The sequence below is a fragment of the Scomber japonicus genome, chromosome 7, assembly GCF_027409825.1.
Source record: "Scomber japonicus isolate fScoJap1 chromosome 7, fScoJap1.pri, whole genome shotgun sequence".
NCBI classification, from domain to species: Eukaryota; Metazoa; Chordata; class Actinopteri; order Scombriformes; family Scombridae; genus Scomber; species Scomber japonicus.
Window position 1 is genome coordinate 28,731,784 of NC_070584.1, and position 16,818 is coordinate 28,748,601.

Here is a 16,818-nt window from a genome sequence, read left to right on the forward strand (position 1 = left end):
TCTTCACTAACCTGGGAACACAAACACACAAACACTTCCCAGTGATGTTGGGTCAAAGTAATAAAGGCAGCTTTTAAAAGCAGAGTGTTGTTGTTATAAGTACGTGGATATGCGTGTTAAAGAATCATTTCTAATTGGTTCCAGACAGCTTGGTGAAACTATTTCAACTGGCTGAGCTGTGGTGGGAAAGAGAGGGGAGAGAGAGAGAGAGAGAGAGAGAGAGAGAGAGAGAGAGAGAGAGAGAGAGAGAGAGAGAGAGAGAGAGAGAGAGAGAGAGAGAGAGAGAGCAACAGAACAAAAACAGGGAGAGAGAAAGAGAAAGAGGGTGAATAATCAACCATGTCTGTCTTTTTGTCTCTCTGTCTCTGTCTACTTGACAAAAGAAAGCCAAATAAAAGATGAAAGGATGAATTAAAACAAATGGCTGCATTAATAAGACAAGGACTGTAATCTGTCATGTATTGTCTCAGTGCTGTTGAGGACAGGGTAAGAGACTCATGTTGGTGTTTTCCTGCCAGTCTCAAAGTGTAAAGTGCTGAAGATGCAGAGGACATGATGTGAGATCGCTGAAAGCTGAATTGCTGGAAGGTGGGTAGTACTGAAATTGTACCAAGACTAATGTTACATGCAGGTGGGATGATGTTTGTTAGACAGCATTGCTATGCACTGAGTAAGAAAGGTCATATTATTAGAATGATACTTTAAATTGCATAAAAAGTAAGGGTTGTAATATTAAGAGTAGTTTGACTTGCTGAACATGAGGAAGAACAAAATGTGTACAAAGTGTTTAAAGGAAGAGGGAACCTGTAAGATTAAGAAACAGGTCTGCAGAATGTATTGGGGTCAATGAGAGCTTTACAAGGCGCTCTGCATTAATTAAGATTTAGATCTCAAAAAGTATAACTCTGCATGTAACTCTACTGCTGTAAAAACCCTCACTTTGGAGTTCAATTGTTCCAAAAGTACAAAAAGTCTCACAACACAGAATGCAACTTTGACAATTTAAAGGTTTTAAAGTTTGAATTGGGTGTGGAAGATAAGAGCTGTCCAAGCAGTTGAGATTCAAAGTGATGAAGGTCCACACATCATAAAATGTAAAAATAAATATACAGTTGCAGGAATATGCTACAAAATAGAAAAGTAATAGCACACATCTGCTGAGTAAGTATACGTGTGATGAGAAGTAATGGAATAAAAAAAGTGAGAAGAACAAAGTTTGATCACACAAAAATAAAGAGTAAGTCTTGTTGATATTTCAAGTGAATTTAACGACTTGCAGCATCACATAATGGGACATAAACCCCTTTAATTAAATGTCAACCCCCATCTCATACCCCTCACCGTCTCCTTTCTCACAGATAAGACACCTGACAGTCAAATTCAACAGCCAATACACATTTGGGGCCCAATATAGATAATAAGCTAAATTTCCCTCAATCCCATATTGGGTCCAATGTAGTTTATAGTCTGAGGTATCAAACTGTAGGTAATTTAAAAGTGGGTCAAACAGTTAGTAATCACAGTCTTCCAAATGTAATCTCATGGAGAAGAGTAAAAGTAGACAGGCTTTATATGGACGATGCTTTATATGGTCTCTGTGCTTTAATAAGAAATATAAACTAAAATATATCCCTGTATAAAATATTAAAAAGCCGTTTTGTAGGTCTATACCAGACATGTCCAAACTATTCTATAAAGGGTTCACGTAGCTGCAGGTTTTCCTTCCAACTAAGCAGGATCACACCAGACTGGACTCATTTCATCAACTGATCTCAGTCTTCAGACAGTCGATAGGTCAAATCGAGTGCTCTTGACTGGTTGGCCCTTTATGGAATAACACACACACACACACACACACACACACACACACACACACACACACACACACACACACACACACACACACACACACACACACACACACACACACACACACACACACACACACATCAACAGAATACAAACAGGACAAAGTGAAATAAATAGAACAGCTGAAAAGGTTTATTTCCCAGTACTTTGCATAGTAAACAACGTGGAGGAAAGAGTATAACTGTGTAGCTTTACAGAACACAATCCTCTATAAAAACAGTCTTGGTCTAAAACATAGCTGAGGAGTGCATGGGTCACACACACACACACACACACACACACACAAACACGATCTGAGGTATAACCAAACATCTATCAGGGTAGAACTAATACTTCATATAACATGAGGTAAATAAATACAGGATTATTTAACATTTTAAGTCAACTTTTAGTTTGTTATGTTCCTTTAAACACTCAACATCATATTGGTTCTGTATTTACCAAAAACTGTTAATATCCATGAATGAAACTGATGGACACAATCAAGAGTTATTGTAATTTTTAACCAACAGCTGAATTATTGCTTTCAAAATGATAAATGCTGCAGATGCTTAAAAAAACAAACATTTAACTAAACTTTTTAAACCAAAAATGTGAAGCATGTCTGGGGAAACCTAATTTAGGGAATCTAATAAGCATTCAGTACGTATAAATTAACTACTCTGATGATTGACATGAGCTTACTGGCCAGTGCAAAAAATGTTTCTCTATCCAATAAACTAAAGCAGGAAAGTGTTCGAGATGAATCAGAAGAAATAAAAAAAGAAAAAAGAAAAAGGTAAGCGGTGAAAATGTGAAAATCGAAAGAAGAAGAGTGTAAAAATGCTTTAAAATAATCTAAAGCAATAGAAGCAAAAAAGAGGAAAGTCTAACAGCAAAAAGACAAGAATGATAAACAATTAAAATAAAAATATCTAGGAGTTTAAACTACTAGAATTTCAAATAAAACTTGACAATCTATGATATAAAATGTTTAGTAAAGTAAATAAAAACAATTACACTTCAAACAAAGACACATCTAGCACTGCTCTCCTCTGCCATCTTTCATATAAATAAAAAAAATCTATAATCTAAATCATTCCCATATGTACCAGTGATCTCAGACTTCCATACTTTTCTCCCGATAAAAAACCAACAAACCAAAAAAAAGCACATATCCGTCAGTATGAGCTCACAATAGAGAAGGCAGGTGAGGTGAAGTGAGAAGAAAATACAAAAGAGAGGATATTTTGCTGATTCAGATGAAAAAGGACATTTTTATAAAAACCCTGCTTAAAAAAACAAACACATTATATTCGAACACAGTGAATTATGTAAACTGTCTGTCCACCTGCCTTCATATCACTCAGCTGTCCACACACACACACACACACACACACACACACACACAACCATTGTAGAAGCCTCCCAAGCCAACATTAACCTCTCATATTAACGCATAAATGAGATGAAACAGGAGTCGAACAGTTTCCAAATGTAACAGAACACGTCAGTTTATAGTGCGGAAAATGTGACGTCCAAAAAAAAAAAAAACAAAACTCGTGGCTTCAACAATGGCGACACCTGTTGGGTTAGTTTAGTTCCTGATACTGAAAGCTTTGGTCTTCTTGATGCTGAGGAGAGGAGGTTTAATCTTTGGCTTGTTGTCGGTCTTGTTGTCTCCGTTTGAGGAGGAGACCCGCCGGTTGTAGATGTCGGGGTACTGCTTCTGAAACTGTAGAAAAAAAAAAGGGACGATTAAACACAGGATTTTATGATGGAACTCATGTTAATGGAATATGAACACTTCGTAGCTTGGCTGGGCATTATGGGAAGAATTATATAATCACAATATTTTTGATCAAATGCAGCGATACCGATATTTTGACAATAATGTAGTTTAGTTATTAAGATAAGGTCAATCATTTAAACCTTTGTGTCGTTCTCCTGGGTCAAATTGACCCCGTCTGTTTTGACTGTTCCTTCTTTTCTTTCCTCCCTTCCGTCTGTCCTTCCTTATTTCCGTCTGTCCTTTCTTCCATCCTCCCACCTTCTCTCTTTCTTTCCTCCCCTGTACCTTCCTCCCTTCCTTCTTTCCTCCTTTCTCCCTCCTACCTTCTTTCCTCCCTCCCTCCTATCTTCCATCCTTCCTCCCTCCCTCCCTCCTTTCATTCTTTCCTTCCTCCCTCCCTCCCTCCTTTCCTTTCCTTCCTTCTTCCTCCCTCCCTCCCTCCTTTCCTTCCTTGGCTCGAGGACAACAGGAGGGTTAAATCTTCAAAAAAAAAAATCGAAAATACACATTTGCTTGGTTACCTGCTTCAGTTTCTTGCGTCTGTCCTTCTCTTTCATGTTTTGGTTTGTCAGCAGGATCTCCAGTAGCTCCTCCATGGCTTTCTGGGAAGACGCCTGCTTTTGCTGTTCAAACTCAGCGCCGCTAATCTGATGGCAGAACGCGTAGATGGGCATGGGAACGCAAACTGGGTCGCTGTCATCAATAGTAGGAACGCCGCCGACTGGAACCTGAGGTCAGAAGAGTAAAAAACATGTCTGTGCTCAGAGATATTTACTCTACACTCAATGCAGATGAATCCCAAACTGCATTTTGGTCACGATTTTTGTTCTATTTGAATTCAGCAGCTGTTCCAGTAGAGTGAAACCTGAATCTCAATCTTAAAATGCCCCACAATCATAAAAACACAGAGCTACACTAATCAAAAGTGATGTGAAACTAATCTTTAGAGAGCTCCACCAACATGAAAAAGTAATAATTGAGGCTATTTTAGTTGGCTTATTATCATCAGAGTTGTGAGATAATTGAATATTTTGTAATCAGGGCTGCATTATTATTTTCATTATCAGTTAATCTACTGATTTTATTCATGATTAATTGATTACTCTTTTGTCTGCAAAATGTTTAAACATTGTGAAAAACTGGCATTAACAAAGCCTTTCAGAGCCCACTGTGATGATTTCAATTCAAAACTTATTATTTTAATTATTACAATATATTTATTAAATTCACAGTCAGATATGACAAAGAAAATCACATGTAGTTTTTCTTGTCTATTGTTTTACCTTTTATCTTTACAGTTCATCTTATTGTTACTGTGTATAATTACTGCTGCCTGTGGTACAGACCCTCAGCCTCCTCGCATTTCATTATACAGGTGATGTGATAAGGTTGAACCTGAACAAATCATCACATTTGAAAAGCTCTATCCTGTGAGGATATTTGACCTTTTTGTTCGGAAAAAATACTTTTAGAGTCGAATGAATACGGTTTGCAGCTACATTTGTAATCATTATGTTGTTTAGTAGTCAATGAAGGGAACCCCCCCGCCTAAAAACAGGATCAAATCTATATTTTGACTGCACATCCAAAAATGAATGAATTTGCTCCCTAAGTCCTGTTTCAACCACGTCTTTTTAATGGTTTGCACTGGGCCTGGTCCCTTAATTATCGTCTCATTACTATCAATTGTTCTGTTTTTATGTAAATGAGTTCATAAATATTTAGCTGACCAAACTATTTAGCTGTACCTGTACATTATAATATTACCTGTACTGTGCGCAGATACTGTATGCGGTCATTGATAGCACTGAGCAGGAACTCCGGGACTGAGAGGATGCTTTGCTGATGGTCCATTAGAAATGACACCAGTCTGGTAGCTAACAGCTCGTCTAAATCGCACTCCTCAGCGCTGCCCAGAACGCAGCCTGAAAACGTGTGAACCATCTGGAACAACAAAAACAGACAGAAGTCAATAAATATAGATTAAAAAAATATTGATGATATTAGTGGTAATGTCAAAATGCCTTCTGTGAAATAGCCATATGTGAGCTTTAAATGTGATCCAGCTGACTTTAATGAGGAAGATTTTTATTATCACAGGGGCTCGAATTGTGGAGTAGAGATGGGTACAGCTGTTTTCTTCCTCACCAGTGTCCGTGTGCCGATGGCGGGGTGCAGGCGAGGCATGTCCACGTTTTGGCTGATTCGAGACATCATCCTCATGAGGAGCTGTAACCTCCTGCGAGAGGCAGGTGGGAGGAGAAGGGTGCACAGCTGCAAAGCCTCGATGGCCACGCGCTCACACTGAGGCTGAAGAAGACCTAAATACACACACACACACACACACACACACGTAATCATACAGTAATGATGATAGAGGCAGGTGTAATCTGTACTATAAAGAAACAGCAGTAGAATCACTCTTTAAAAAAAAGGTCACATTCATCCATCACAGCTACATCACATTCACTAGATTAGACTCATGAATGGATGAATGATGGCTGACGAGGTTAATCAACTACAGCTACTTTACGGTGTAAGATGAGTCAGGTAGGATCTGTACTATAAAAAAAAAGAAGTACTAGTTTCTAGATCTTCAAAAAAGCTGCATGACAGACACACAATTAGATTATCTACTCTGGCATTTCATATTCTCATATTTCATAAACTGAGGCTGTTTTTAAATGTGGTTTGTTCAAAAAGGGACTCCCATGATGCACTGAGCTCTTCTCTCCTCCTCCTTCTCTTTATCTATTTGCATTCATGTACTATTAATGCGTTCACTAACTTAAACTTCTTCCCTGGAGTCTCACAGGTAGACTGGGAGCGCTGACATTGGGGACCCCCAGAGACGTTTGGAGCCTGCTGTTGATGTTTAATTGATTGATTGTCACTGTGCCTCTCTCTTCCTCTTCTTTCTCTCTTGCTTTCCCTTTCCCTTTCTCTCTCTCTCTCCCTCAACCCCAACCTGCCAAGGCAGATGGCCGCCCACCTAGAGCCTGGTCCTGCCTGAGGTTTCTTCCTGTTAAAAGGGAGTTTTTCCTTGCTGCTGTCGCCAAGTGCTGCTCATGTGGGAACGTTGGGTCTCTTTAAACTAAATTAATGAGTACGGTCTAGACCTGCTCTATGTGAAAAGTGCCTTGAGATGACTTTTGTTATGATTTGGTACTATATAAATAAAGACTAATTGATTGAAAAGCAGCACATTGCAAAACTCAAAAGCAGCATGGAGGGGAAAACAAAAAAAATGCCTGAAGCAAGCAAGCTATAGCGTGTGGCATCAGTAGCTTATCTAAAATTAAACAAGTTTTATGAGGTGTTCATGAACTCTGTGCACTTTGAACAAGAAAGTGAAACCACTTTCTGGCACTTTTCAACTCACATCTCCCCTTCTTTCTTTGAGATGAATAAGAGTTGTATTTCTGAGACACTTTTATTAACTCTTATACACGTAGTCGTTAGATGTTAGATGAGTTAGTTCGATTAGACGTCAACAGACATGCAGAGACAGAGACAGGTAGAGGGCAGAGGGTCTTACTGTGCTCAGGTTTGGGTTGCGGGGGCTGCGTGTTGCTGGTGGGCATATTGAACAGTGAAACAGGTCGAGGCGGCTTGTACACATCCAGAGAGCTGAGGCAGCGCCGGACAACAGCGGGAGCAGGGTGAGGCCAAAGATTACAGGTACTGGAGGCGGGTCTCGGCCCACCAGGTCCTGTAGTGGCGTGTGACACTTGTGTTTTGGTTGCAGCAGACGAAGAGAAGGAGGAGAGAGGATGACAGGAAGTAGCGGACAACAAACGAGGGCGTGAAGCTGAGGAGGAGTGACGCTGGTCTACAGCAGTGTTTATGTTGAGGCAGCTGGCTGCTCGGCCTCTCCACCTCGTCTCTTTAACATCTTCCTTTGTCTCGACGACAATGTCCAGACAGCTGCCCACACTCCGAGGTCGCAAGGAGCGTGACCTCTGCGTTGTCGACAGTCCTGCCACAGAAACTACAGACAGTCTAGTCCCAGTGGAGCCTCCTGGAGAATTCCCGAAAGGTTTTAAGGTTTCTTCTTTGGATACAGATGTAAACTCTGAACGACTTTGGGGTCTTGTGACGGCACTGCTATCATCCTGGCTCTTGTTGCTATTGACGCAGGATGCCAGGCTGTCATTGGACAGGAACAGCTGTTGCTGGGTGAGATTGACAGAGTCGTCTAGGATCGTTTCCAGTGAGCAGCTCCTAGTTTTGGGCCTCAGAGAAGCAGCTGTACTCAGGCTCATGCAGCTGCCTCCTAACTGACCGTCACGTTTCAACGCCGCCAACCGTGACTTAAGTTTCCCACCAAGCACCTCTCTCATGGGCGATTCTACCTCGTCACACGTTCCCTGTCTGAGCAGCGACAGGAGGAGACACTCTGTGGAGTGAAATGATGTCTTGGCTGGAGGCGGCACTGAAGGAAGGTCAGGCTGCTTGCGTTTCCCACGCTGGTGTGTTTTGGGCGCTGGAACATACCCACAAAACACTGGGAGAGGATGCAGACACAGAAGGAGACAGAGAGGGCCAAGTGTTGCAGGCAGAGGGTCAGTGCAAGCAGACATTGAAAGGGAGGGAGAGGGTCTAGTTAGTTCAAACCTTTACTGTACATACAGAAACATCAGCTGGTCAGAGACAACACATAACAGGCAGACATCAATACACGCAGAGCGAACAGATGCTCGTATCACTGTTAGGACTCCACAAACACAAGTGACAACAACCAAAACCTCTGTTAGCAGTCAAAGGTCACTGTTAGAGGTCAAAGTACCACTTAGTGGAAAGATCCTGAAAAAAACATCATGTCATGATATATGAGCATGATTTTTGTTGTTTTATAGACAAGCAGTGGCCTCATGAGACCCGACACAATACCTACCCAGCACATTGATAAACAGTTCATACAGTTCGTATGTGAGTAACGGCTGCGGAAGGCTGTAGAAGTAATCAGACACCGTTTTGAAGACATCTCTTTCAAAGCCGGGATAAGACGGCTGTCCGCTGTCGTACTTCGGCCCTGGAGAACAAACAGTAAGTTACTGCAGCCGCCATGAGACAGAAAGGATGACAAAGAAATATCTGGAAAGCGCAGTCATAAACCAAACAAATATCTATTAATTTATTGAAATAGTAATTTTAGATTTTCAATTGCCAATTTTTAACATTCAACATTATTTGAGGAGGTCAAAAGTTTAGACAAAGTGATGTATAGATAGTTGATTGCTACTCACAGTTGGCCAGGCTCTTCATGGCAGACAAAACCCAGTGAGGAAGGTCATCTAGAGAGACAATTGACAGATTAAACTTACTACCATATTGTATTAATCCATTTTTTAGGACTTTTTCATAACCTATAAACATAGCTCAGCCTTATAATTTAAGTAACTGGTTTGATGCTCATACCATTAATGTACAGTATAAATTCAAATTATCCAATGTTGTTTTAATCCTTTTTTTGAATCCTGTCCTACCAAATATGTCACATGTCTCAACCCCAACCGGTCGAGGCTGATCGCCGCCCACCTAGAGCCCGGTTCTGTCTGAGGTTTCTTCCTGTTAAAAGGGGAGTTTTCCCTCGCCGCTGTCGCCAAGTGCTTGCTCATGTGGGAATGTTGAGTCTCTTTAATTAAAATTTAAAAGAGTGGAGTCTAGACCTGCTCTGTGTGTGCATGCCTTGAGATGACTTTTGTTGTGATTTGGCGCTATATAAATAAAGATTGACTGATTGATGGACATGCATCCTCTTACAATATTACCAAGCACACTTTCCTTATGGTGTGAGGACAGATACTAAAGAACATTAAGCCTCAACTCACCCAATGGCCATTTTGCAAACTACTTGGTGCAACTTTTCAGATTTTAAAACTGGCTCGATGGATGATTGGAAAAAAATGTAACGGAGACAGAAAGACACACAGATATAGAGAGAGACGGATATGCAGTCAGTCAGTCTGCATGAGAACTTACTGGTCTTGTCGTCCAGTGACACCACTCCGTGCTTGTTGACTTTGGTCATATTATGGATGATGTTTTGTGGGTTTACATGACTCGGGTGCAAAACTTCATTAAGAGATGAAACACCCAGAATCCTCTGCAGGCTGAAACACAACACACAAGGTTTACGTTAACAAGGAAACAATGTCTTTTGCTTTAGGAAATATGGACTATATATATAGAAATGACATACTTGTACATACTCTTCAATACAGTGAGCCATGCATTAGATGTGTATAATATAACAGAGCAGTGCTGGTAACCGTTCAAGTTCAAAGTTCATAGTGACTTATTCTAAACAAACACAGGAACAAGCCACCACCTTACTGTTAACTACATAGATACTGATATCCGGGGCCAAATGCCAGCTAACTGAACCACCCACATATTAATCCACCTGTGTGTATGTATGTATGTATGTATAAGGCTGACTGTCACCATGGTTAGACTGTATTATCTCGTGTACTATAACGAGGACGACTGTGAGTCATTTCAGTTTGAATGGCAGAGTGTATTTACTTGAGCCAGAGAACAAAGAGATAGGGAAAAAATGAGGAATGGAGGCAGAGGCAACAGGACCATCAGAAAAATCAATATTTAGTTGATGGTGTTTTGCCCTGTGAAAGCCAGTTAGTTGAGGGTTAATAAGGCTCGCAGAATCGGTAAGTCCTTCTAAATCACTTCTTAAAACTAATTTCTACAGACTAGCTTTTATGTGATGTTGTTAGTTTATTGTTACTGTCTTTGTATTTCATTTCATATTATCTTATTTTATTATATTTATATCATTATCTACACAATTTCCCCTGTCCCTAGCACTCTTTGTGGTGAACATTATATATTTTACTGCCTTTTTAAAAGTTACAGGAATTGTTTCAGCTATGCACCGGTGTGGCGCTGCATGATAAATTCATAACCTGCGCGAAATTAAAATTTGTATACTGCTCAGCACTACAATGGAGTAATGTGTTTTTTTTATCTGTTCATACTGGGTGATGGTGATGTCTCTCCAGATGTCATGTTCATCGTCCACAGTCAGCTCTCGTCTCTGCAACTGCTGCTCTCCTATTGGCTGATTCTCTTCCTGTGTTTGGAGGGCAGGGTCTACATTTTCCTGTAAATGGACAAATAGAGAAAGAACAATTTTTTTAAACATATGAACTGAGGCTGTAAGGAGGCAGCTTGTCTTGACTTGCCTGTGTGTCAGACTGAGTGGTTAGTGATGTATAAGTATTTGCATTGCTTTAATTTACACACTTGAAGATATATAGGATGATAAGATGAGACTGATAACCATCTACATTCTGCTTAGCTCACCTGCGTCTCTTTCTCTTGCTTTTTCATACTCTTAAACTTGAATGAAGGCCTTTTCTTAATGGAGCTGGAACCTGAGGCTGGAACGGGACAAGGAATGGGCTTCAGGGGAGAGGTGGAGGGGAATCTGGAGAAGGAGAGAGGACATGAATGTGAAAGAAAGAACAAACAATATCCAAATTTAAGTTATCCTGCAGCACATTTCTCAAAGAGTCTGCATACCTGTATAGCGTGTTGTTGTCCTCCAGGTCCTCTGTGCCAAAACGGCCCTTCACATCTTCGATCACGTGGTTCTTCAGGAACTTCTTGAGGAGCTGCACCGTCTGTTGCCTGGTGACGTCTGGGCCAAAATTGCTATTGCTACGGAGCAGCTGGTGCAGCCACTCCACGGCAGCCGTGGCGGCGAAGCAGGAGGAATAATGACGAAAGTTCTGGCGGTGTTTCCTGAGGGGCATGCCAGCTCGAAACAGACGAGTCACCTCATTCCACTAGAGGAGCACAGGGAGAGGGTTTAGTATAGACTAGCAGGTCTGTGTAGAGCTGGGCTGGTGTTAATTATGCTGCAGTTTATTAAATGTTGGGTTTTTTCTGATTTATTTAATAACATTTCAATGTCATGACGGAATATTCCTGACAAAAATAGTCTGATCACCTCATCCCACGAAAGACAGGGTTTGGTCTAAGCCTTTATAGGGCACTCATTGAAATACTTCAGAGTTATTGGGGGATATTACATTACTTTTTTCAAAATGTGTCATCTTTACGTTGCAAATAAAGGTCAATGAAGGTACCATATATGGTTCCTTGCCAGTCTAGGGTAAAACATTTTCCAAAAAAAAAAATCCACATGGTTCTATAACCAATTTTTGATGTTTAGGGAAATGACCAACTATTGTTATTCCCCTGATTCCCCTATTAAGGGTTAAGGTTGAAAAATATGTGTGGTATAGGAACAAGACAATAAGGAGTTAATCTATAAAGCTATTAAAAAAGTAGAGAAAAATACAGAGAACAAATATGAATAAAGATTATTAGTCAGCTATAAGATCAGTGGTTGTATTTAGTTATTCAATTCAAAAACACTATATTTGTCCCCGAGGGGCAATTTAAAAGGCATGAGGAGCAGTATGAGTTAGTTAACCTTACTGCTAGATACCACTATATCCTACACACTGCTCCTTTAATAAATCAATCATGAAAATAATTGTTGTTTGCAGGCTGCATATCATTGTTGATTGAATAAGCAAAATAAAAATATATTGTTTTCCCCCTCAAACTGTAAATTGTGACAATTTACAGACTTGTGGGGGGTTAAAAAACTAATTTACTTTAATGAATTAGTTGATTAATTTAAACTCAATGAATCAACAATGCTGATTTTTTGGTTACTGCCCTGAAAGGTAAGACATATCTAATCCACATCTATCAAAGTTTCACCCTTATCATACCTGCATTTATTCACAATGAGAGATTTAATGTGCAGTATATTGCTGCATGATTTAAAAAAAAAAAGGACAGGTTCACAGTTTTTTTTTTTTGTTTGTTAAGGTTTTCTTGCTGTTAGAAGATTTATAATGCACTTAAAATGTAAGTGATGAAGACAAAATCCAGTGCTCCTTCTGTGCACAAAAAAAAATGCATTTAAAAGTTTATATGAAGCTAATATGAAACTTCAGCTGTACAAATGAGTTTGTTTTAGTACCAAAGTCCCTCTTTCCTTTTTTAACCCATACTTCCACCACAGCTCAACAGGGAAACACAAAGACTGGCTTTCATGCTAAAAGACTGTACATGTGGCAGATATCCACTTGATATGACTAACTCAGACTGTGACATATCAATATTCATAATGCACCGCATGGACACACTGTGGATTTTGACCCCTTTCACTTAAATCAAAGCACATTAAGGAGATATTTTAATAGCTAGTATGCACAGGAGAAATGATTAAAGCGAGAAAACCTTAATACTTTCATTTGGTAAAGATTGTAAACTAAGGGCGAGGTTACAATATGACTGGGGACATTTGCAAAAGACCTTTGTACCCAAAAAAAAGCCATTTAAACTTCAGCTATAACTTTAAAATGCGTCGTATTAGACACATTAACAACATGTTACGTAGTTGTGTAAAGATAATTAGTAGAAATAATTCATAAACCGTCTATAATAATGAATAATAAACACATTAAATGCTGTGACCTTACTAGTTTACGTTAACTTACCAGTTTGGTGGCTCGGTACGGTCCAGGAGTGATGATATGTGTACTCATATTTATCACACACAGGGGGGAAAAAAGGTTAATACTAATATTTTCTCTTCATCCGATGTGACAAGAGAAGAATATATCCATTACATCGACGAGAAACAAACATAAAAAGAGCAGATGGGTCGATGCTTCAGCTCCGTCTGTTCAAAATTACGAGCCGAGCCTTTCTGAGGCGTGATTGGCTGATGAGGGAGTCACATGACCAACGTCAAAACGGATGGAGGAGGGGGGTATAAGGGGGGAGGGAGTAAAAACAATGCACTGTATTTTAATCTGATTTGAAAACTGTAAAAGCCCATTACTGCTAATGTGATTAAAACCACGATTAAAACAATACATTTGTATGTCATTTTAATAAGAAACAAAGAAAATGTAACAAAAATCAGAAAATAATTTAGTATCTCAAAATAATGACTTATTATCTCAAAGTAATAATGACAGTGTTTCCTTGCTGAACTGTAATGGAAATATAGCAAGAAAAAATAAGACTTTATATATCTACTTGATTTGACTCATTTGGATGACTACAATTTTAGTTACATTTTTGTAGAGAAGCATGCTTGTGGATTTTGGACCCTCCCCCTGTAAGTGGATGTATTCTGACCATTTTTAACAAAGTGAGGAGGAAAAACTACATTACAAAGTCTGATTTACAGTTTAGAGCCAATACAAGTGTTTTACTATTGCGAGAACCTTTATCTTCTGCTCCAGTGCACACATAAAAACTTTCTTTGCAGTGTCAGCACTATTGTATTCACTCATGTGAGGATGAGGACACTCAAATGGAATTTACATTAGCATATCTTAACAGGTCTTCTGTGGAGAAAATCAGTTTAAAAGCAGCAGGGCAGAAAGAAGTGTGACGGGGGATAGGGATATTTCCAAAGGGGTACATACTGAGAAGGTGGGGTTGACTCCGGCCACTGCTATAGGTATGCTAATCTCTGCAAACAGTACACTAACAGCTATAAGTCCAGCTTTATAAATCTTGGGTGGTTAAACTATGTGTGGGTGCTATTCACTGGAATTCACACTCACTTGAGTAGCTGTGGTTACTCATCTGGGCTCAATGACAGGCAGCGTGTCCACAGGCACAAGTATAATTAGTAGTTATGCAGAGACATATGAATAGCGTGCAAGTTGCAGGAACTGTAAAAAATCCAACGCATGACAACATGCTAAACAATAAAGCCCTTGTTGCAGAAGAGAACAAGTAGATATGGATATTTGAAAGGGAGATAGAAAACATCTGATTTCTTGAGGTAACCGTCTCAAATATGTCATTAAAGATAAATGACCTTTGTCTTGATGTCTCAACTTAAATATTATGTTATTTGATTTGAGGCAGCTCCATGCAACATCTTGTAGTTTGGCTGATGATATAAGAGTGTTCCTGTAGTTTTAACAACATCATCAACTATTTCTTGTTTCATTTTAACCTAAATTGTTTGTTCAAACATGTGAAATATAAGTCAGAATAGAGTTTTATGGTTTTTGGGCCAAAATCAGCTGATGGAAATAGTACAATATGCAGGAAAAGTGAGTTTTTTTTTGTTTTTTTTTACGGCTGCCTCTTATAAAGACACAATGTAAAAAACAAACTAAGCAACAACAAAAACACACAAAAGAGAATAAAATCATTTATGTAGAAGTCCCCCAAGCAAACTCATAACAAAGTTATAGTTTTCTTAGAAACTTGTTATTGCTTATCAGTTAAGGCCTCACCTCAATAGCTATTAAAACATGCTATATTGGTTCTGGATACACTGAACTCTTGGGAGAGTCTGCCCCCAGCTGGTAATTATGGGTACCCTCTGTTTCGAAAACTCTAAGGTTTCCTTGTAGATTATATTATTTTTTGAGGGCAATATTATCATTCCGTTTCATCTCTTACATATTGAATTTTATTATTGTATTATTAATGTGTATTTATTTATTAACCTCCAGCTAATGTAGAGCTACTGTATAATTCATAAAACACCCTGTGACACTTTTTGAGAAAGTAATAATACAGTTTAATAAAAGTTTTGATTATATTTAAATAATGTTTTAGACTTCTCACACAGTAAGTATGTTACAAGCATGGATGGAGTATGACGCAATGGACCTCTGGGCACAGGCAGGCAAAAGTCTCTCCAACCCTCCTGCTTAAATTCGCAGGCTGAAAGAAATTGAAAAAATGATGCAACATTTTGCAGGTGAAGAAGAGTTCATGAGGCTGCTGTTGGTATTTAATTCACACTGGAGATAAAGAAAGGCTGTCTGACTCCTGCCCAAAGCTTCCAAATCCATACTGACACTCCTCTGTACAGATATTATACTAAATACAACACAAAATATGGTAGGAAAACATTGCAGAAAGTCTCAGATGCAGGCTCTATTTCCTTAGATTGTTCTGACTTGAATTGCTTTAGGGTAGATTAGGGTAATGTGGGACACTTTTTGCAATTCTGACTTGTTCGCCATATTTATATATGAATCCAATGCATTATATTAACACCTTATATCATAAAATCCCTGGGGTGTTTCCTTGTTTAAATCAGAAGACAATTTTTAGATATTGTACTCAAAAGGCAAATGGCACAAATATTACAAACACTATTTTTTTAGGCCTAGAAATTCTTTGATATATATGTATGTATGTATTTTTTCCACCCTATGTATTGCACAGTTGAACTGAAGTAGTGGTAAACCTTCAATACTAATGTTGCACTGTCATTGGACTGTTGAAGGATATGAGAACATTTTCCACAACATGTATGACTTAATTCATTTCATCTGATGTCTTGGTGAAGCGGGTCTCTTATATAAATGATTTGGCTTCCCCAAAATACTGCCGTGACCCGGATTCGAACCGGGGTTGCTGCGGCCACAACGCAGAGTACTAACCACTATACGATCACGGCGAGCTATCCTTGGGATGAGGCTGCAGGGTAACCCACACACATTCCACAAACTTAGATAACTCAATGATCAATTGGATGAGAATGCTGAACTTAGAAATCACGATAAAGTCGGACACACAAACACAGCAAGGGTTAAATGTTTGTGTCACACTATTTTATGTCAAACCCGAGTGTTCAATAACATGCACGTTGAAAAGGATGATTGTATAAATATAGTGATGCAACACTCAACAGTGAAATTTCGGGCTATATTCTGGTCCGCGGGACTGATGTAAAAAGACCAATATGCTAATATTATTTGGCTAATATGCACATGTAAATCATAGCAATGCTTGTCAATTTTACTTTCTGTTTTTGGTGGAATAGTATTGAAATCAATAAGAGGGCAAAATTAGGTGATTGAGTTTAAAGACGTCGAAATATTCTGTTGGAGTGACGCATCTTCGTTTTTACCGCCTCTCAGAATCTGGGGGCGTGGCTTACGGGCGTTTAAAAACGTAATCGTTCACTGATTGGCCGATAGATCTGTATTCTTACGGATTCGATGTATTCTCTTCAGCTATTGGACGAGAGGCATCCATCCTTCACTTTTCATTGGCTGACTGAACAACACGGCCGAATTTCAAACTTTCAGCGTGTGTTGTTGGAGGTGTGTTTTTTTTAACGTTTGCTAGTTGCA

The 16,818-nt window shown here is 39.2% G+C and overlaps 1 protein-coding gene and 1 non-coding gene across 2 annotated transcripts; both read right to left on the minus strand.

Annotated features, from left to right (window-relative positions):
- Window positions 1-3,445: 3,445 nt before the first annotated feature.
- Window positions 3,446-13,236, minus strand: depdc1a (DEP domain containing 1a). The gene is made up of 12 exons (XM_053322942.1): window positions 13,189-13,236; window positions 11,189-11,454; window positions 10,970-11,093; window positions 10,642-10,766; window positions 9,626-9,756; window positions 8,890-8,937; window positions 8,538-8,675; window positions 7,179-8,147; window positions 5,789-5,961; window positions 5,408-5,584; window positions 4,162-4,368; window positions 3,446-3,583 (listed from the first exon to the last, which is right to left on the minus strand). Exons 1-12 carry the CDS (start codon window positions 13,234-13,236, stop codon window positions 3,446-3,448), a joined length of 2,544 nt encoding a protein of 847 aa, XP_053178917.1.
- Window positions 13,237-16,067: 2,831 nt separating this feature from the next.
- On the minus strand, window positions 16,068-16,139 carry trnah-gug (transfer RNA histidin (anticodon GUG)). Its single transcript has one exon. It is a non-coding gene; the product is annotated as a tRNA-His (tRNA).
- Between the last annotated feature and the right edge of the window lie 679 nt (window positions 16,140-16,818).

Bases quoted from the DNA above. Each gene is read 5' to 3' on its own strand.
- depdc1a (XM_053322942.1), bottom strand. From the start codon at position 13,236: ATGAGTACACATATCATCACTCCTGGACCGTACCGAGCCACCAAACTG. The intron at 8,938-9,625 runs GTAAGTTCTCAT...TTGTCTCTCTAG, and splicing joins GTCACTGGACGACAAGACCA to ATGACCTTCCTCACTGGGTT. The intron at 4,369-5,407 runs GTAATATTATAA...TTCTGACCTCAG, and splicing joins AGTATCTGCGCACAGTACAG to GTTCCAGTCGGCGGCGTTCC.